This window comes from Oncorhynchus clarkii, chromosome 4 (genome assembly GCF_045791955.1).
Source record: "Oncorhynchus clarkii lewisi isolate Uvic-CL-2024 chromosome 4, UVic_Ocla_1.0, whole genome shotgun sequence".
NCBI lineage: Eukaryota > Metazoa > Chordata > Actinopteri > Salmoniformes > Salmonidae > Oncorhynchus > Oncorhynchus clarkii.
The window spans coordinates 21,755,876-21,777,773 of NC_092150.1; the positions used below are offsets into that span (position 1 = coordinate 21,755,876).

A 21,898-nucleotide genomic window follows, 5' to 3' on the forward strand; every position below is an offset into this window, starting at 1 on the left:
TGGGTTGTGCCTTTGACTGTGGCTGGCAGTGCTATGACTTTGATTCGATTAGTGTGACACGGGAGTGAGGTTGGACACCCTTCATCTCCCTCAGCAGTAATCCGCCTCTTGAATAAACGCTGTAAGTGGGCTAGACTTTCTCCCTGCACCTGCTCCCTCACACAGCCAGCCAGCCAGAGACAGACCAGACCAGGCTCTGTCTGTCTGTCTGTCTGTCTGTCTCTGTCTGTCTGTCTGTCTGTCTGTCTGTCTGTCTGTCTGTCTGTCTTGTCAGTTGCAGGGACGAACACCAAGCAGCCAACAGGATATGGATAGGATATAGCCAACCAGCCACTATAGCAAGGATGTAGCTGCCCATTTTCAATCATGCCCATCACAGATATTTTTTATATAAAAAATGTATATATTATTTTGTACTTTTTACTCCCTTTTCATGATATCCAATTGGTAGTTACAGTCTTGCCCCATCGCTGCAACTCCCGTACAGACTCGGGAGAGGCAAAGGTCGAGAGCATGCGTCCTACGAAACACGACCCTGCCAAGCCGCACTGCTTCTTGACACGCTTCTTGCTTAACCCGGATGCTAGCCGCACAGCTGGCGACCGAGGTCAGCTTTCAGGTGCCCAGCCCTCCACAAGGAGTCGCTAGAGCACAATGGGACAAGGAAATCCCAGCCCGCCAAACCTTCCCCTAACCCGGATGATGCTGGGCCAATTGTGCACCGCCTTATGGGTCTCACGGTCATGGCAGGCTGTGACACAGCCTGGCATCGAACCCAGGGCTGTAGTGACACTTCAAGCGCTGCAATTCAGTGCCTTGGACTGCTGCGCCACTTGGGAGGCAGATATTACAGAGTGTAGATACTGTAGAGGATCTCAATATGGAGTGGCAAATGTTTCATAAAGTATATACCGTTGTAAGGGATCTACATAATGTAGGCCTAAGTCTCAGGAACCTTGTTGTCTTACTGGTCCAATGGGAGATGTGATCCTATCTGCATACTGATGATGACTTGCTATTTATAATTCTGTGTGTTTGTTTTTGCATGTCTATGGATTGGGGAGGGAGGTATGTGGGTGTGTGTGGGTGCTCAAGCGTGTGTCTCCTGTGTTCCTGGCTTGTATGAATGTGGGTGCACATGACAGATTATCAGTCTTGTCTTTCGTTGTTCACTGTCAGCAGTAATTGAAATGCATGCCACACATCTTCCCCCTGCTCTCTGACTAAAATGGACGCATGCTCATGAACAGGCCACAAGATGAGCTGTTTAATGAGATTTTAGCCAATTCAGCTCTGTAATATTCTAGGCCTACGAGTAAGACACGCAATAGGATCTCTAATAGAATCCCTCCATTGAGTTTTTACTGGTTCACACTTTGCTCCGCATATCAAATCACCTCATCACAACCTGTTTGAAGTCTCGCTTCAAAAGCTAAGCGCTGCTTCAAAGTAAAAAAAAGAGACGTTCAGGAGGAAGGAGTTTATACTTGCCTAGTTAAATAAAGCTAAAAAGATTTTGAAATTATACACAATAGGAAAATGCACAATAAAAATGTCTGTCAAGTTCATTGAGTGCTAACCTTCTCATCTCTATATAGCATGATCATGATCAGGATCAATCATCCCTTTCCATGTCCTCTCAAAGTTGTTTGATTTGATATAAAGGTTTGCAATACTCCTCATGACAATGTCATAATACTGTACCACATGCTGTTTACAACACTAAAGGAAAACAGACAAACTACTGCCTGACTACCACACAATTAGTGAGCTTCCTGGCAGGCAGATATCTATGTTCTTTCTCTGGAATTTTAAGATAAAAGTGAGGAAATAAATAAGTTAATAGAAACTTCTCTGAACTTTTCCCACCTGCTGTAGTCAGGAGTCATAAAAGATGCATGGATGCGATAACATCTCTTGCTCCAGTTCCCTGGAAAGACATCCAGGGCCAGGTCGAGGGAAGGGCTTTAACAGGGAACCTGTTTGCAAAATGTCAAATCTTAGTTTGGGTTAACTGGTTTGAACTCCATGCACAGATAGGACACATGGAAATGTAATTGCTTAGGCATTAGTCATGCAAACACATTTCTTTTTTATTGTGGCACGGAGTCAGTGAGATTAAAACCTATGCTCTTCTGTTTTCTATCCATGGAATAAGTCCACTGCATCACCAGGATGGAGCTAGCATGGCATGTTGATTTTTTTACCCATACAAAGCTGTTCATTTAGGTCTATTCAAACAGAACGCATTTCAAAGGAAACAATCACTCTGATTAAAATAAGATGTGGCCAATTAGTGGGCGCGGCCGACACACCTGAACAGACTTTAAAAAATGTTTAAATGTAATTTAGCAGACCCTCTTATCCAGAGCGACTTACTTTCCGGACTTAACAAGATAGAGGATAGAGAACGTTTTGTTGATGCTGAGAATAGAATGTATATCTTTTTAAATAACATTCTTAGAACATTCTCTGAATGTTACTAAAGTTTTCTTGTGGTTTTTATGGAAAGTTTTCTTAACGTTCTTGGGACAATTTGAGAACATTACTTAAAATAGAACCATGAAGAAATCTGTAGGAAATGTTACGCTGAAATACTGAAATTCCCACAGAAGAACGTTGTTTCTGAATGTCCTCTGAACTATTTGAGAACATTCCCAAAGTCAAACCAGTTGGAGAACACTCCTAGAACATTACCAAAATTGAAATGAAGTATAACCATGTTTGAACTTTTAGGAAACATTATGTTAAAGTATTGAAATACCAAGATTTTTTTTTTGTGAAGTTCCTTTAATGTGCTGAGAATGTTCCAAAGCCAGCACACTTTCCTGCACCATTCCCAGAAAGTTGTGGGAAGGTTGTATGCAAAATAACCATAGGACAACCACGCTCTCATCAAGCTCTAAGAAACACATGGTTCTCAGAACGTTATGTGCTAGCTGGGATGTCTTTTACAGTCGCTTCAGAAAGTTTTCACACCCCTTGACTTATTCCACATTTTGTTGTGTTACAGAATTTTTTCCTCACCCATCTACACACAATACCCCATAATGACAAAGTGAAAACATGTTTTTAGAAATGTTTGCTAATGTATTGAAAAGGAAATACAGAATATCTCATTTTACAGAAGTATTCCCACCCCTGAGACAATACATGTTAGAATCACCTTTGGTAGCAATTACAGCTGTGAGTCTTACAGTTGGATTAAACAATATTTGCCCATTATTCTTTTCAAAATTCTTCAAGCTCTGCCAAATTGGTTGTTAATGATTGCTAGACAACAATTTTCAAGTTTTGCCATAGATTTTCAAGCAGATTTAAGTCACAAATGTAACCTGGTCACTCAGTAATATTCACTGACTTCTTGGTAAGCAACTCCTGTGTAGATTTGGTCTTGTGTTTCAGGTTATTGTCCTGCTGGAAGGTGAATTCATCTCCCAGTGTCTAGTGCAAAGCAGATTGAACCATGTTTTCCTAGGATTTTGCCTGTACTTAGCACCATTCCATAAATGTTTTATCCTGAAAAACTCCCCATGCCTTAACGATTACAACCATACCCGTAACATGATGCAGCCACCATATGCATGAAAATATGTAGAGTGGTACTCAGTAATGTGTTGTATTGGATTTGCTCCAAACATAATACTTTGTATTCAGGACAAAAAGTAAATTGCTTTGCCACATATTTTGCAGTATTACTTTTGTGCCTTGTTGCAGACAGGATGCATCTTTTGGAATATTTTTATTATTCCTTCTTTTCCCTCTGTCAACTAGGTTAGTATTGGGAAGTAACTACAATGTTGTTAATCCATCCTTACTTTTCTCCTATCGCAGCTATTAAACTCTGTAATTGTTTTAAAGTCACCATTGGCCTCATGGTGAAATTCCTGAGCGGTTTCCTTCCTCTCCGACAGCTGAGTTAGTAAAGACTGCTCTATTTTTGTAGTGACAGGGTGTATTGGTACACCATCCAAAGTGTAATTAATAACTTCACCATGCACAAAGGGATATTCATTGTCTGCTTTTTTAGATGTTTTATCCATCTACAAATCGGTGCCCTTCTTTGCGAAGCATTGGACAACCTCTCCTGGTCTTTGTGGTTGAATCTGTGTTTGAAATTCACTGCTCTGATGGACCTTACAGATAATGTTATGTGTGGGGTATAGTGATGAGGTAGTCATTTAAAAATCATGCTAAACACTATTTGATTTGATTTGATTTATTGCACAACGAGTGGTTCTTTTTCTGGTTCTTTGATTTGATTTGATTTATTGCACAACGAGTGAGTCTATGTATTATGTGACTTGTTAAAGCACCTTTTTATTCCTGAACTCATTTAGGCTTGCCATAACAAAGGGGTTGAATACTCAAGTCATTTCAGCGTTGAATGTTTTATTAATTTATAAAAATGCTGACATTATGGGTTATTGTGTGTAGGCCAGTGACCAAACAAATCTCAATTTAATCAAGTTGAAAGTTTCAGGCTGTAACACAACAAAGTGAGGAAAAAGTCAAGTGGTGTGAATACTTTCTGAAGGCACAGTACTGTATATGCAGGTATCAAATCAAATGTATTTGTCACATGCGCCGAATACAACAGGTGTAGATTTTACCTTTAAATTACTTACAAGTCCTTAACCAACAATGTTAAGGAGCTTTTTGGACCTAAACTTGGCGGTCTGGTACCGCTTGCCGTGTGGTAGCAGAGAGAACAGTCTATGACTTGGGTGACTGGGTTCTTTGACAATTTTTTGGGCCTTCCTCTGACACTGTCTAGTAAATAGGTCCTGGTTGGCCCCAGTGATGTACTGGGTTGTACGCACTACCCTTGGTCTGATGCCATACCAGCCAGTGATGCAACCTATTGGGATTCTCTCGATGGTGCAGCTGTAAAACCTTTTGAGGATCTGGGGACCCATGCCTTTCTTTTCAGTCTCCTAAGGGGAAAAGGCTTTGTCGTGTCCTCTTCACGACTTTCTTGGTGTGTTTGTACCATGATAGTTTGTTAGTGATGTGGATACCAAGGAACTTGAAACTCTCAACATGCTCCACTACAGCCTCGTCGATGTGAATGGGGGCGTGTTCGGCCCTCCTTGTCCTGTAGACCACGATCATCTCCTTTGTCTTGGTCACGTTGAGGGAGAGGTTGTTGTTCTGGCACCACACTGCCAGGTCTCTGACCTCCTCCGTATAGGATGTCTCATCGTTGTCGGTGATCAGGCCTACCACTGTTGTGTCATCAGCAAACTTAATGATGATGGTGTTGGAGTCGTGCTTGCCATGCAGTCGTGGGTGAACAGAGAGTACAGGACGGGACTAAGCACACACCCCTGAGTGCCCCCCCGTGTTGAGGATCAGTGTGGCAGATGTGTTGTTCCCTACCCTCACCACCTAGGGGCGGCCCGTCAGGAAGTCCAGGATCCAGTTGCAGAGTTAGGTGGTCAGTCTCAGGGTACATTGATGAGCTTTGTGGGTGCTATGGTGTTGAGCAGTGAACTGTAGTCATTGAATAGCATTCTCACTTAGGTGTTCCTTTTGTCCAAGTGGGAAAGGGCAGTGTGGAGTACAATTGAGATTGCGTCATCTGTGGATCTGCTAGGGTTTCTGGCATGATGAGCATAAGGGAGACAGACGCCTAGTCAGTCGTACCACTGAAAGCATTCAACTGAAATGTGGCTACTGTATTTAACCCAACCCCTCTGAATCAGAGAGGTGCAGGGGGGCTGCCACAATCAACATCCACATCTTCAGCACCAGGGGAACAGTGGGTTAACTGCCTCACTCAGGGGCAGAACGATTTTTACCTTGTCAGCTCAGGGATTCGATCCAGCATCCTTTCGGTTACTAGCCCAACGCTCTAACCACTAGGCTACCTGCATTTAGCCCATCTGGTAGATTTTTACAAGTGTCTGGAACTCTATTGGAGGGATGCAACACCATTCTTTCACTAGAAATTCCATGATTTGGTGTTTTGTTGATGGTGGTGGAGAACACCACCAGAATCTCCCATAAGTGTTCAATTCGGCAGGGATCTGGTGACTGAGACGGCTATGGCAAATGGCTATGACATTACATTGTTTTCATGCTTATCAAACCATTCAATGATCACTCGTGCCCTGTGGATGGGGGCATTGTCATGTCATGGGGCATAGCCATGGTAACCAAAATAATGGGCAAAATAATGGCCTGCCCAGCATTTTTATACATGACCCTAAGCATGGTGGGATGTTAATTGCTTAATTAACTCAGAAACCATATATTTGTGGAAGAATCTGCTTTCAATACACTTTGTATCCCTCATTTACACAAGTGTTTTTGGCAGTTACCTGTATATGTCATCTGGCTGAGTTTTTGGAATGGCCCGTTCTCCAGTGTAGTTTTCAGCTGTGCACCTCCATGCTCTTTGAGTTGATCCCACTGTGTCCTTTAACATAATCAATATCTCTGTTCTATGACTGAGCTCATCTCTATTCTCTCTGATTAAGCTCCTCTCTGGCTGTAGTCTGACAGACACTGGTCTGATGTGTTGCTCAGAGACAGTCAGAGAGAGGGGGAGAGGTGATATGTGATAACCATAGCCTCCTCCACCTCTGGGGTCCTGATGGCCTGAAGCCATGTGATGGCATGTAGGTCAGTGTAATGAATTGGTGGTAACAATGAGATATCATCCTCTCTCTTTCTTTTTACTGTGGGTTTTAGGGAAGCAGAGGAGCCTGCGCAGCTATTTTTAGATCCTTAAGAGATTGATTACTCCACAAGTTACAGAGACCAATAGCAATCCATTATGGACCATTTTCAGTTTATCAGATACAATGCCCATCACAGTTGTGCTGTTTTGCTCTATGAATAAAATACAGACAGAACAAAATACATGTATGGAAATATAGTTTGTATGTACTGTGGATAAAACCCTAAACATGTCCTCTCCTCTGTCTTGCGTCTGTGTAGGTGAGCACCTTCGGATCTGTCCCCAGGGGTATACCTGCTGTACCAGTGCCATGGAGGAGACCCTGTCCAACCTGAGTCGCAGGGAGTTTGAGGGCCTGGTCAGAGAGGCTGGACGCTCGCTACAGGCCTCTCTCAATGCACAGTACAGGAGCTTCGACAGTGAGTAGCAGCCTCCCAGAACGCATACACTCCTCTATACTGACAATACAAACACGCTCGCACACACACACTTATTTGCGTGCGATCTTTGAGTTCAAGAACTGGATGCCCTTGATGATGTCCTTGACTTGTTCTGAGAATTTTAAAGACTGCAATCTTTAACACATCACTGATAAACTCTATTTATAAACTAATCAATATAGTCCTGACCAATGTGGCACAAAGGATATGGTGCCCCGATGACAGCAGCTGATAACGCCTGAAACACAGTTGTTTGCTTAGGGAAATAAATCCCCCACAGGGTAATCTGGACCTCCATCCATCTGATTAACATAAGATTAGAACAGGAACTGGAGATGATGGCATGGAGTCATATTTCCTGCTTTGATGGGCCCTAGCTGTCATCAGAGTGGCATAGACAGAGAGCAGTAGACACAGAGACAGAGAGGAGATTGTGGGTGGCTGGGAAAGTGAGTTATGATTGGTTGTGGTAATGAGTCATGGAACCTAGCAGACACCGTCTGACAGGTTGGTGGGGATGGGGGGTGCAGGGAGCCCTCCCTCCGTCTCTCCTCCTCCAATCCACTGCCACAGGCAATGCTAATGGACATTTGAAAGAATTTAAAAAATAAGGAAAGAGGAGAGGGTATGGTGGTATGAGTCAGGCAGTGTGTGTCAGATGGGGAGTTCCAGTTCCCTTTTCTCCTGCTTTCTGCACTTTCTGGACTGCTGGGTTGCTCTGATTTACGGAGCAAGATGAAAGAAGTGTGACTGATGTGGCAGAGTTAGCCTAGCAACAGGAGGAAGGTTTGGGCCACACAACAACAAGGACACTATCACACACACAGGGGCTGGGCTGGCAGAACAGTATAGAGCTAGTCCACCTGCATACAGTACAGCTCCCTCACCCCAAAACCCACAACCACAGAGACAGCGGAAAGTCAAATGTTGATGAGGATGAAGCAATGCATCAAAGAGGAATGAGCAGGAGAGCTATAACTACATGAAGCAGCGGTAGAGAGAGGAGGAAATTGAAGTGTGCAGGTGATGTTTCAAGCCCATTTGATATGACTGCAGCTGTGTCGGATCAGCAGTAGAGTACAGGAGTAGTAGCAGTAGGAGCAGTAGAAACAGAAGGAACCGAAGGACGCGGAGAGCAGTGCCGGTAAGCGCTACATCTCCATCTGGTTGTGTTCAGGGTTGTCGGGCGTGGGCCCTGGACTCGCTCAACTAAATTAAGGTTTTTATTGCTTCTCCACAGCAGCAGCAGCACTCCCAGGCCCCACCCAGGCCCTCCCCTCTCCTCCAGCATGCAAACCTCAGATTAGAGGGAGAGTCAGAGGCAGTCTGCCCATCTTAACCCTCTTTCTATGGGGGTCAGCTCCAGCATCAGGCAGCAGCAGCAGCCCAGTTAGTGTGTCAGCAGAATGGGAGGATACAGAGATGTATTACATTTCTCACTGACACTGTAACTCTCAATATATGCTGCTTTATTACAAGGCTCAATAAGGAGGTATATGGGGCAATGACATTGTCCCTTGTTGATTTTGTGGTTTTGTTTTTCTCTTCTCCTCTCACTATACACTCTTTGAAAAAAGGTGCTATCTAGAACCTTAAAGGGAACCAAAATAGTTCTACCTGGAACCAAGAAGGGTTCTTCAAATGGTTTTCCTATGGGGACAGCCAAAGAACCGTTTTTGGTTCCAGGTAGAACCCTTTTTTTCCCGGGTAGAACCCTTTTTTGGTTCCGGGTAGAACCCCTCTGGTTTCCATGTAGAACCCTTTCCACAGAGGGTTCTACATGAAACCTAAAAGGGTTCTACCTGGAACAAAAAAGGGTTCTCCTAACCCTTCTGGAACACTTTTTTCTAAGAGTGTACCCGCACAGTGCTGTGAACTGAACTGCAGCTGAAAAAGTGCTCTACAGTTCTACAGATAAATTCACAGGTTCTCACAGTGTCTATAGCTCATTTGTCAGGAAAGCTAGAGCACTCCTCCTTGTATGTCACAATCAGGGCCCTAGTCTTTTGGAGGCCTCAAGCAAAACCTTGCTGGCAAAACATTTTAGTGGCCCCCCTTTTGAAGGCGGAGAGGAAACATTTTTTGAGTACATTTCCTGCAATTCTACCCATTTTGTCATGGGGCTCAGAGAAAATGTTGCAGTTTTAAAACAAGTTTGCTGCTATTCTACATATTATGCCATGGGGTGGAGAGACACTTTTGCCGTTCTCAAGCAAATTTCCTGCAATTCTACACATTTTGCCCTGACTTATGCCAAGTTTATATGATATCTGAGTAAGAGTGACAAACAAAATCAATGGGTGCCCCCTGGAGGTCAGGGCCCCTGGGCAAGTGAACTTTGTGCCCGGTCGATATTCGACCATGATTACTACCACGATTACTACAAGTTACTACAAGATAGCTGGCTAGATAAATGTACCTATCTAAAAAATGGTAGCTGACATGGGCTAATTGATTGACTGTCAGTGATCACCATAACAAGAGAAAAACTGCTGATGCTATACTATTCTAACTCTCAACAGTAAGTTGAGTAACTGAGTTCCTAAAATATACAGTACCAGTCAAAAGTTTGGACACCTACTCATTCAAGGGTTTTTCTTTATTTGGACTATTTTCTACATTGTAGAATAATAATGAAGACATCAAAACAATGAAATAACAAATATGGAATCATGTAGTAACCAAGAAAGTGTTAAACAAATCAAAATATATTTTATATTTGAGATTCTTCAAAGTAGCCACCCTTTGCCTTGGTGACAGCTTTGCACACTCTTGGCATTCTCTCAACCAGTTTCACCAGCAGCCACCATTCATTTGCCAGCTTCACCTGGAATGCTTTTCCAATAGACTTGAAGGAGTTCACACATATTGTTGGTTGCTTTTCCTTCACTCTGCAGTCCAAATCATCCCAAACCATCTCAATTGGGTTGAGGTCTGGTGATTGTGGAGGTCAAGCCATCTGATGCAGCACTCCATAAATCTCATTCTTGTTCAAATAGCCCTTACACAGCCTGAAGGTGTGTTGGGTCATTGTCCTGTTGAAAAACAAATGATAGTCCCACTAAGCGCAAACCAGATGGGATGGCGTATCGCTGCAGAATGCGATGGTAGCCTTGCTGGTTAAACTCTTAATAAATCAAAGACAATGTCACCAGCAAACCACACCATCACACCTCCTCCTCCTCCATGCTTCACAGTGGGAACCACACATGCGGAGATCATCCGTTCACCTACTCTGCGTCTCACAAAGACACGGCGGTTTGAAACAAAACCTCAAATTTGGACTCATCAGACCAAAGGACAGATTTCCACCGGCCTAATGTCCATTGCTCTTCTTTCTTGGCCCAAGCAAGTCTCTTCTTCATATTGGTGTCCTTTAGTAGTGTTTTTTTTGCAGCAATTCAAGCATGAATGCCTGATTCACGTAGTCTCCTCTGAACAGTTGATGTTGAGATGTGTCTTTTACTTGAACACTGTGAAGCATGTATTTGGGCTGCAATCCCTGAGGCTGGTAACTCCAATGAACGTATCCTCTGCAGCAGAGGTAACTCTGGGTCTTCCTTTCCTGGGGCAGTCCTCATGAGAGCAAGTTTCATCATAGCACTTGATGGTTTTTGCGACTGCACTTGAAGAAACTTTCAAAGTTCTTGACATTTTCTGTATTGACTGACCTTCATGTCTTAAAGTAATGATGGAATGTTGATTCTCTTTGCTTATTTGAGCTGCTCTTGCCATAATATGGACTTGGGGTTTTACCAAATAGGGATATCTTCTGTATGCCACCCATACCTTGTCACAACACAACTGATTGGCTCAAACCCATTAAGAAGGAAAGAAATTCCACAAATTAACTTTTAACAAGGCACACCTGTTAATTGAAATGCATTCCAGGTGACTACCTCATGAAGCTGGTTGAGAGAATGCCAAGAGTGTGCAAAGCTGTCATTCAAGGCAAAGGGAGGCTACTTTAAAGAATCTAAAATGTGTTTAACACTTTACTACATGATTCCATATGTGTTATTTCATAGTTTTGATGTCTTCACTATTATTCTACAATGTAGAAAATAGTAAAAATAAAGAAGAATCTTTGACTGAGTAGGTGTGTCCAAACGTTTGACTGATACTGTGCATATATACTATATATTATGTCTCTTATGCCCTGGTCATAATGATGGGCCAAATCAATCTGCTCATTTCCACGCTCCCATTTATTTCAATGTTTTACGTAGCACCAAGACCTTACCCTCTGGGCACAGACATCAATTCAATGTCTATTGCATGTTGCTTCAATGTAATTTAATTGAAATGATGTGGAAACAACGTTGATTCAACCAGTGCGTGCCCAGTGGGTAGTGCTTTGAATCTCTAATATACTGTACAGTAGACCTGACAGGTGCCGAAGGCCAGTAAGTGCTATTTCTCTTGACAGACAGGTGGTGATGGAGCTAATGTTGTTATGGCTGGAAGCTGGAGGCCAACCAGGTGTGTGTGTGTGTGTGTGTCAGAGAGGGAGAGATTGATTTTTGGTCTTGGTCTACTGGTCACATTAGACTCAACAGAGAGGATGTCCTGCAGTTTTAATGACACACACACCTGCATCTCCAGCCAGGCGCAGGTGACCATGCGTGTGAATGAGCCTGATCACCCTTTTGTAGACTAGACCAAAGAGCTTTGGAGGCCTGTCTCTTTCATAATCTCTTACGTGTTTGATTGGTCGGTTGCTTCAAGTTCCTCAAGAAAATAAATGTAGCTCACTCTACGCTCCCTAGGCCCTGTTTGTGGTCTGGCAAAGGCATTGATAGGTGCTGCTCCTGTCCTATAAATACAACTGACTAGTCCAGTATTTGACTCCTCGTCCCTCTCTCCTCTCTCCTCAGCATACTTCACAGACCTCCTGAATAGCTCAGAGCGCTCCCTCCAGGAGTCCTTCCTGGCCAAACTGAGCTCCCTCTACTCCAAGAACGCCCCTGTGTTCCAGGACCTGTACACTGACCTGCGTCGTTACTACCGCGGCTCTGCTGTCAACCTGGAGGAGACGCTCAACGACTTCTGGGCACGGCTGCTGGAGCGTCTGTTCAAGGTCTCCGCCCTCCCACAGTACACTCTCACTGATGACTACCTGGAGTGTGTGGCCAAGCAGACGGAGACCCTGCGGCCCTTTGGGGATGTTCCCCGCGACCTCAAGTCCAAGGTCACTCGGGCCTTGGTGGCGGCACGGTCATTTGTCCAGGGCCTGACCGTCAGTGGAGAGGTGGTCCGCAAAGTCTCCCAGGTACTGTTGTTGTAGAGACCTGTGCTGTTTCACGTGCTGTTGCCTCTGATACACATGGCTGTGCTTTTTATACCTGAGATTACCACCTCACATCTGCCACACTGTTAACCATTAACCACCATACACACACATTACTCACATCCTACATCACACACTGAAACCCTCTCAACCAGTTCAAATTGGGATTTTTACGAGGTAGTGTCTTGTGTAAATGTGTCACAAAAAAGTAAAGTCCCTGGATGAGACTATGTAATTTTCACCCACAGGCAATGTTTAACCTTGGCTACCCTGGTGAAAACATATGAATACTGTGGATAGATAAAGCACACTAGGGGCTTGTCTCAGTAGGGGCGTGTCTCAGTAGGGGCGTGTCTCAGTAGGGGCGTGTCTCAGTAAGGGTGTGTAAAAGGCTGCTGTGCATTGCCTGTAGCACTCCCTTCTATAGCCATGAAATGCTTTGAAAGGCTGGTCATGGCTCACATCAACACCATCATCCCAGACACTCTGGACCCACTCCAATTTGCATACAGCCCCAACTCATCCACAGAGGAGGCAATCTCTATTGCACTCCACACTGCCCTCACCCACCAGGACAAAATGAATACCTATGTATGACTACATCTCAGCTACATGACTACATCTCAGCTACCTCAATTACCTCGTACCCCTGTACATAGATTCGGTACTGGTACTCCTTATATAAATGGGGGAAAATAGAGATAAATATGCACATTGAACTTATCAGCTGCAGGACAAAAGAATGACTAAGATCCAACTCGGATCAAAACTTTGTGTTTAAACTTTCTGATTAAATCACCATGGGAGCATACCGAAGTTGCGGACATTCCTCTTTTCTATTCCCCATATATATGGCCATTTTATTTTTATTCCATATTGTTATTCGTTATTCACTGCATATTTATTCCTCGTACTACTATTTTGTAAAAAATGTAATAAAAAATCTTGAGCGTTAACTCTGCAATGCTGGAAAAGGACCCCTAAGTAAGCATTTCACTGTTAGTCTATACCTGTTGTTCACAAAGCATGTGAAAAATAAAATATGATTTTATTTGTCTGAGGGGCAGATGAATAATGTAGCTAGGCTAGCTTAACATCTGTTCCCCATCATACGTGAATTACAGAGAGGTCTGGCCTTCCTGTCCCTGTTCTTACAGCCACTGTCTACTTGCTGAATACTTGGCCATTCTACTTTTTCTCTTCAAACATGGCTTTAAGTTGGGTAACAATGGGACGCTTCTCTGTCTCAGCAGTGGATGTATGCCATTTTTTTGATGCTCTTGGTGGTATAAAGAGTTTCAAAAGGTGATTCCTGGCACACTCTTGGAGAGAGGAAGGAGCCTTTGAAAAACATTAAGGTTTTAAGTTCATGTGAATGTTACATTACTATGAAAGTACTTTAAGTCTGTAATGTCATGTCTAATGTGTAATCTGTTGTGCTTTTTTAAAAGTGGATTGATGTGTATTTGTGCGTTACATATCGAACATACACAAGCTGTTTACACAAACACCACAGAGGCCAATAGCCACTCCCTTCTTGCTAAAAATAACCACCATTTCAAACCACTCTTTATGTTGGCAAAAAGAGGCCAGAGTCTGGCCCATTTAAATACAGACTGGGTTTCCAGTACATGATACCACAAGCTTTACCACCTTTAAATAGAACACAGGGAGAGGGAGATATAGAGGAGGAGGTATAGAGAGATCCATGAACGTGAGTGTATGAGAGAGAGAGTTTGAGTAAAGTGAGAGGATCTGAGTGAAAGGATCTGAGAGAGAGAATCTGAGAGAGAGAATCTGAGAGAGAGAATCTGAGAGAGAGAATCTGAGAGAGAGAGAGAGAGAGAGAGAGAATCTGGGAGAGAAAGAGAGAATCTGAGAGAGAGAGAGAGAGAGAGAGAGAGGGAGAGAGCATGCAGATGGAAGAATTCCTTTGAGCTATGGTTGATTATTGTCATTACTGCCAGTGATGGTGGCTGCTGTAACAGTGGGCATCTGTCCCATCATTGATCTTAATTTAGCAGCCACCAATAACTGGCCTCTGCTCTGCTCCACTCCCCCTCCTGTTATGTCACACTGTAGGAGATCTCACACTGGGATGTCACAATCAATCAATCGGTGACTGTCGGACGTGCTAGGAAGCCGGCTGTCTGTTTACATTAAACCCTGTTGATGTGTCCCTGTGAAGTCTGGCAATACAAGGACCGGTTGTAATGATGCCTCTTTAATCTTGTTATCTGATCAGTTTGCTTGTAAAGTTCTTAATGGTGTCAAACTCTAGACATCCACATTAAGGAGCTAAATTTGAAACTGCAATCTGGGAAAATGACATGGGTCTTCCTCTGAATGCGTGATTGTCTTTGGAAATGATGGCTGACTCTTCTGACCACAAACATCTACACAACATAGACCGACATATCCACTTCTTTATCCACTATCTAACCACGGTCATGTGTTAGCAGCATGGTAGTGTTGCCCTTCCATATCGCACAATACTCTTAATCATAATCAATACATGATAATCAAGATTATAATTCGTATTATAACCACAAATGCAATGAGGGTGAACTTCTGTCTCTGTATTGGAGATGGTGTACGCATTCAGAGACCTATGTACAAAATGGCAGTGCTGGAGGGAACCAGTCAGTACATCAGGGGAGGAAAGATGTCTCTAAGTGAGCTTTACTGGGCTTTTCATCAGTCTTCGCACTGACAAGTGTAACGGCCCCTATCGCTGGAGCACAGCTATGCACAGTTGACTTGATACATATAGAGACCTAAGAAGTAGCAAGGAACAACTCTCTACTCTACACAGGTGCCAGTCATCATGCCTGAGTGAAAATAGAATTCGGAATAGCAGTTATTTTACAAAACATAACCTTCCCATTCCAACTCGCCGTGTTACTCATAACTCCTCACAGTTGAAGTCAAAATTGAAAAGATGCAAAGCTCATTGATGATGATGATGATTGGTCTTTTCCTCCAGGTACCTCTCAGCCCAGAGTGTACCCGTGCCATGATGAAGCTGGTGTACTGTCCTCACTGTCGAGGCCTGGCCTCAGTCAAGCCATGTGCCAACTACTGCAGAAACGTCATGAAGGGATGCCTCGCCAACCAGGCCGACCTCGACACCGAGTGGCAGAACCTCATCGGTGAGAGACACACATGTCCGCCCGACTGCACGGACACGGACACGTACGCACACATACACACACGTGCGAACACGCACGCACGCACACACACACACACACACACACACACACACACACACACACACACACACACACACACACACACACACACACACACACACACACACACACACACACACACACACACACATTGCAAATATAAGCACACACTCAGTCTTTCCCCTTGTTAGTCTCCTGTCTCTGTTTGTCCAGACACCATGCTGCAGGTGGCATCTAGTTTCAGTTCTGACCCCAGTGTGGACGCGGTCATCTACTCCATCCCCCTCCGTATCTCAGACGCCATCCTCTACATGCAGGAGAACACAGAGGTCTTCACCAGCAAGGTTCGTTCAACCAGCACCAAACGCTGACTAAACCTTTACTCCCACGCTCTATGCTATTTTACATGTGTTTGAGTCTCAGATGTGTGTGTCTAAAGGTGTGTGTTTTACTGTGTGTTTGGTGGTAGGTGTTACAGGCCTGTGGGACCCCCAAGGTGGCAGGCACACAAATTTCAGGGTCTGAGGAGAGAAAGAAGAGAGTTAACCCCGCCAGCACCGCAATGGAGTACAAACCCAGCCCCACCGCAGGGGTCCGGCTGGAGATGCAGGTGTGTGTGTCATTAAAACTGCAGGACATCCTCTCTGTTGAGTCTAATGTACCCAGTAGACCAAGAATATATCTCTCTCTCTCTCTCTCACTCACTCACTCACTCACTCACTCACTCACTCACTCACTCTGTGTGTGTGTACATGCGTGTTTTGTGTTGATTAGTTTGTCATTTCTCTCCTAGATATCTGATGTGTCCAGTAAGCTGCGGGAGATGCAGCAGTACTGGGTCCAGCTGCCAGCTGCTCTGTGCAGTAGTAAAGTGGCAGCAGGAGCAGCTAGTGATGACAAGTGCTGGAATGGCATGACTAAGGCCAGGTATGATGAGCACCTGTCCTGTAGTTTAGCTGTCTAGCATAGACAGACTGATACTGACACATTGTCAACAGGAATATGTAGCATACCATCCCATGGTATACTATCCCGCTTCAAATGTCTGAGAACATCTGTACTGTGTTGGATGTGGATTGCTCAGGTAACCCTGAAATGCCCTTTAGAATGAGGATGAACATGCTAACCATTCACAGAGCTATAGACACAGCACTGCCTATTTGTCATGCAACGCTCTCTCTGGTTAGAGTGAATCCCCAAGACCCTCTGTAAACTAAATAGATGATTGAGCAGTTTACCTCCCCTTCTGCAGAGCCACAACTCCTCCCTTATTGGATTGAGATTGGGCATTTTGATTTATGGAGGACTGTTTACGCTGAATAATGACTGTGTCATAAAAACTGTATGTACTTGTGGGTTCATGGGCGTGTTTGTGTTAGCGTTAAAGCAGCATTGGACGCTGATATAAAAGTGTATGTGCGTGTGTGTGTGTGATGCTGAAATATTGAAATATGTGACAGGCCATGTCATAAAACTGCAACTCCAAGGCAATGGGACCATTAGTAATGCATGTAGCTAGGGCTGTGGCGGTCATGACATTTTGTCAGCCGGTGATTGTCAAGCAAATAACTGCCAGTCTCACGGTAACTGACTGTTAATTAACATAAACACATTTAGCATCTCCTGGCTTCCACGCACATCCTGCAAGCCACTGATGCAGATCTTTGGAACATCTACATTTTAGTCTAAGTCTAATAAATCCATGTAATATAGCTTACACCATCACAATAAATCCATTATTTATTTTAGACAGTTCTAAAGAAACATGATATGAAAAAAAAGCTTTCTATTTTAGAAGAACAGAATAGCATATTCTGAGTTGTCCTTATGTTAGGCCCTATACGTATATGCCCTATTAGGAAGTGCATTGAAGATGTTGTACCCACTGTAACTATTAAAACCTTACCTAACCAGAAACTGTAGATTGATGACAGCGTTCGTGCAAAACCACCGCATTTAATCATGGCAAGGCGACTGGAAACATGACCGAATACAAACAGTGTAGCTATTCCCGTCGCAAGGCAATCAAACAAGCTAAGCGTCAGTATAGAGACAAAGTAGAGTCACAATTCAACGGCTCAAACACGAGACGTATGTGGCAACGTCTACAGTCAATCAAGGATTACAAAAATAACTTATTTGCGCGCTTTGAGGACAATACAGTACCACTGACACGGCCCGCTACCAAAGACTGCGGGGCTCTCCTTCAACGTGACCACATGGCCGACATGAGTAAAACATTTAAATGTGTTATCCCTCGCAAGGCTTCCGGCCCAGACTGCATCCCTTGCCGCATCCACAGAGCATGTGCAGACCAGCTGGCTGGTGTGTTTATGGACATATTCAATCAATCCCTATCCTAGTCATCACACTGCACTGCATCACATCACACTGTCTCGTCTGGACAAGAGGAATACCTATGCAAGAATGCTGTTCATTGACTACATACAGCTCAGTATTCAACACCATAGTACCCACCAAACTCATCATTAAGCTCGAGACCCTGGGTCTCGACTCCGCCCTGTGCAACTGGGTCCTGGACTTTCTGACTGGCCGCCCCCCAGGTGGAGAAGGTAGAAAACAACATTTCCACCCCGCTGATCCATTTCCACCCCGCTGGGTGTGTTCTCAGCCCTCTCCTGTACTCCCTGTTTACCCTTGAATGCATGGCCATGCATGCCTCCAACTCAATCATCAAGTTTGCAGATGACACTACAGTGGTAGGCTTGATTACCAACAACGACAAGACAGCCTACAGGGAGGAGGTGAGGGCCCTCGGAGTGTGGTGTCAGGAAAATAATCTCTCACTCAACATCAACAAAACAGATTATCGTGGACTTCAGGAAATAGTAGAGGGACCACCCCCCATCCACATCGACGGGACAGTAGTAGAGAAAGTGGAAAGTTTAAGTTCCTCAGCGTACACATCACGGACAAACTGAAATGGTTCACCCACACAGACAGCGTGGTGAAGAAGACGCAACAGCGCCTTTCCAACCTCAGGAGGCTGAAGAAATTTAGCTTGTCACCTAAAACCCTCACAAACTTCTACAGATGTAAAATCGAGAGCATTCTGTCGGGCTGTATCACCGCCTGGTACGGAAACTGCACCTTCTTCAACCGCAAGGCTTTCCAGAAGGTAGTGGGGTCTGCACAATTTATCCCTGGGGGCAAACTACCTCAAATCAAATCAAATCAAATTTATTTATATAGCCCTTCGTACATCAGCTGATATCTCAAAGTGCTGTACAGAAACCCAGCCTAAAACCCCAAACAGCAAGCAATGCAGGTGTAGAAGCACGCTCCAGGACACCTACAGCTCCTGATGTCACAAGAAGGCCAAAAAGATCATTAAGGACAGCAACCACCCGAGCCACTGCCTGTTAACCCCACTATCATCCAGAAGGCGAGATCAGTACCGTTGCATCAAAGCTGGGAATGAGAGACTGAAAACAGCTTCTATCTCAAGGCCATCAGACTGTTAAACAGCCATCAGTAACATAGAGAGGCTGCTGCCAACATACAGACTCAATTCTCTAGCCACTTTAATAAATGGATTTAATAATGGTATCACTAGTCACTTTAAATAATGACACTTTAAAAATGTTTACATATCCATCCTCTTACATTGTGTGTATAAGGTAGTCGTTGTGAATTTGTTTGACTACTTGTTAGATATTACTGCACTGTCGGAATTTGAAGCACAAGCATTTCGCTACGCTTGCATTAACATCTGATAACCATGTGTATGTGACAAATTACATTTGATTTGTTCTGGCTATGCCATATGGCTGTGGGCTACACTAGTTAATTTAGCAGACAAGATTTTCTTAGAACTCTAACCCGGAAGTTTATAATAAATCCTGCTATGCCCTCCGACGAACCATCAAACAGGCAAAGTGCCAATACAGGAATAAGATTGAATTGTACTACACCGGCTCCAACTCTCGTCGGCTGTGGCAGGGCCTACAAACTGACTACAATGGGAAGCACAGCCGCGAGCTGCAAAGGTGGCACGAGCCTATAAGACGAGCTAAATCACTTCTATGCTCAGCTGTTCCGGACGACTGTTTGATCAAGTTCTCCGTAGCCGACGTGAGTAAGACCTTTAAACAGGTTAACATTCACAAGGCCGCTGGGCCACGGATTACCAGGATTTGTGCCCCAAGCATGTGCTGACAAACTGGCAGGTGTCTTCACTGACATTTTCAACATTTCCCTGATTGAGTCTGTAATATCAACATGTTTCAAGCAGACCACCATAGTCCCTGTGCCAAAGAACACTAAGGTAACCCGCCTAAATACTACAGACCCGTAGCACTCACGTCCGTAGCCATGGCGTGCTTTGAAAGGCTGGTAATGGCTCACATTAACACCATTATCCCAGAAACCCTAGACCCACTCCAATTTGCATACCGCTCAAGCAGATCCACAGATGATGCAATCTCTATTGCACCCCACACTGCCCTTTCCCACCTGGACAAAAGGAACACCTACATGAGAATGCTATTCATTGACTACAGCTCAGCGTTCAACACCATAGTGTCCTCAAAGCTCATCACTAAGCTAAGGATCCTGGGACTAAACACCTCCCTCTGCAACTGGATCCTGGACTTCCTGACGGGCTGCCCCAGGTGGTGAGGGTAGGTAGCAGCACATTTGCCATGCTGATCCTCAACACTGGAGAAACGTCAGGTGAGCGTGCTCAGTCCCCTCCTGTACTCCCTGTTCACACACGATTGCTTGGCCAGGCACGACTCCAACACCATCATTAAGTCTGCAGATGACACAACAGTGGTAGGCCTGATCACCGACAACAACGAGACAGCCTATAGGGAGGAGATCAGAGACCTGGCCCGGGTGATGCCAGAATAATAAGCTATCCCTCAACGTAATCAAGACAAAGGAGAAGATTGTGGACTACAGGAAAAGGAGGACCGAGCACGCCCCCATTCTCATCGACGGGGCTGCAGTGGAGCAGGTTGTGAGCTTGAAGTTCCTTGGTGTCTACATCACCAACAAACTAGAATGGTCCAAACACACCAAGACAGTCGTGAAGAGGGCACAACAAAACCTATTCCCCCTCAGGAAACTAACAAGATTTGGAATGGGTCCTCAGATCCTCAAACGGTTATACAGCTGCACCATTGAGAGCAGCTGGTTGCATCACTGCCTGGTACGGCAACTGCTCGGCCTTCGATTGCAAGGCACTACAGAGGGTAATGCATACGGCCTAGTACAGCACTGGGGCTAAGCTGCCTGCCATCCAGGACCTCTACAACAGGCGCTGTCAGAGGAAGGCCCTAAAAATGTTCAAAGACCCTAGCCACCCCAGTCATAGACTGTTCTCTCTGCTACCGCATGGCAAGCGGTACCGGAGCTTCAAGTCTCGGACCAAAAGCCTTCTCAACAGCTTTTACCCTTAAGCCATAAGACTCCTCAACAGGTAATCAAATGGCTACTCGGACTATTTGCATGAGTGTGTGGTTTTTTCATCCAGTACTGTGACTACAGCAATATAGTCCTGTGGATGAGAAGAGACCCCAGAGGAAGATGGGATCGAGATGATAAGGAGAGACTGAGATAGATGGACAGACACATACAAAGAATGACAAATCAATCACTGGTGAAATCGATAGACTAAATCCCTGAAAGAAAATTGATTTGTCCAAACATAAATACCCACAGATTAGAACAGAAAAAGACAACATAACCCACAAAAACCTACTTGCCATACATCTCCATCATGGTCCAAATTCACATTACAATAATGTGCAGCAGGAGGCCTAGTCCAAAATGTTGTCATCCTCCTGCAATGTGGTACCACAGAAATCCACAGTAGTACCAAATGCGTTGCCTGCGAAGTGACGTGTTGATGTGTCCTGTGTCCAGGTATCTTCTTGAGGTGATGGGCGACGGCCTGGCCAGCCAGATCAACAACCCAGAAGTGGACATCGACATCACCAAGCCAGACATGACTATCCGCCAGCAGATCATGCAGTTGAAGATCATGACCAACCGTCTGAGGAACGCCCTCAACGGCAATGACGTGGACTTCCAGGATGCCAGTGAGTGACGGGCGGGAGAGGAGAGGGGGAGGAGGGTTGAGAGAGGAGGGAGGAAGGGCCGAGAGTATAGTAGACAGGGTGAAAGGATATGGGGTATTGGGTTTGTGGATGGGGTGTATTGGATGTGCAGGTTAGAGTTGGGAGTGTATCAGAAACATGTTGAACCGCTTGTTCTCACTGATATCCTAATTTCAATTAACCAAGGCCTTTCCCTTGTCTCC

At 44.6% G+C, this 21,898-nt stretch overlaps 1 protein-coding gene across 1 annotated transcript in view; it reads left to right on the forward strand.

Annotated features, from left to right (window-relative positions):
• The window catches only part of LOC139406597 (glypican-1-like), a 58,526-nt gene that overhangs the window by 33,745 nt on the left and 2,883 nt on the right, over positions 1-21,898 (forward strand). Inside the window, exons 2-8 of the mRNA XM_071149360.1 lie at positions 6,949-7,107; positions 12,006-12,400; positions 15,405-15,570; positions 15,823-15,953; positions 16,079-16,219; positions 16,403-16,536; positions 21,502-21,677. Of these exons, the coding sequence (XP_071005461.1) occupies positions 6,949-7,107; positions 12,006-12,400; positions 15,405-15,570; positions 15,823-15,953; positions 16,079-16,219; positions 16,403-16,536; positions 21,502-21,677 (1,302 nt within the window). The remainder of the gene's footprint in view (positions 1-6,948; positions 7,108-12,005; positions 12,401-15,404; positions 15,571-15,822; positions 15,954-16,078; positions 16,220-16,402; positions 16,537-21,501; positions 21,678-21,898) is intronic.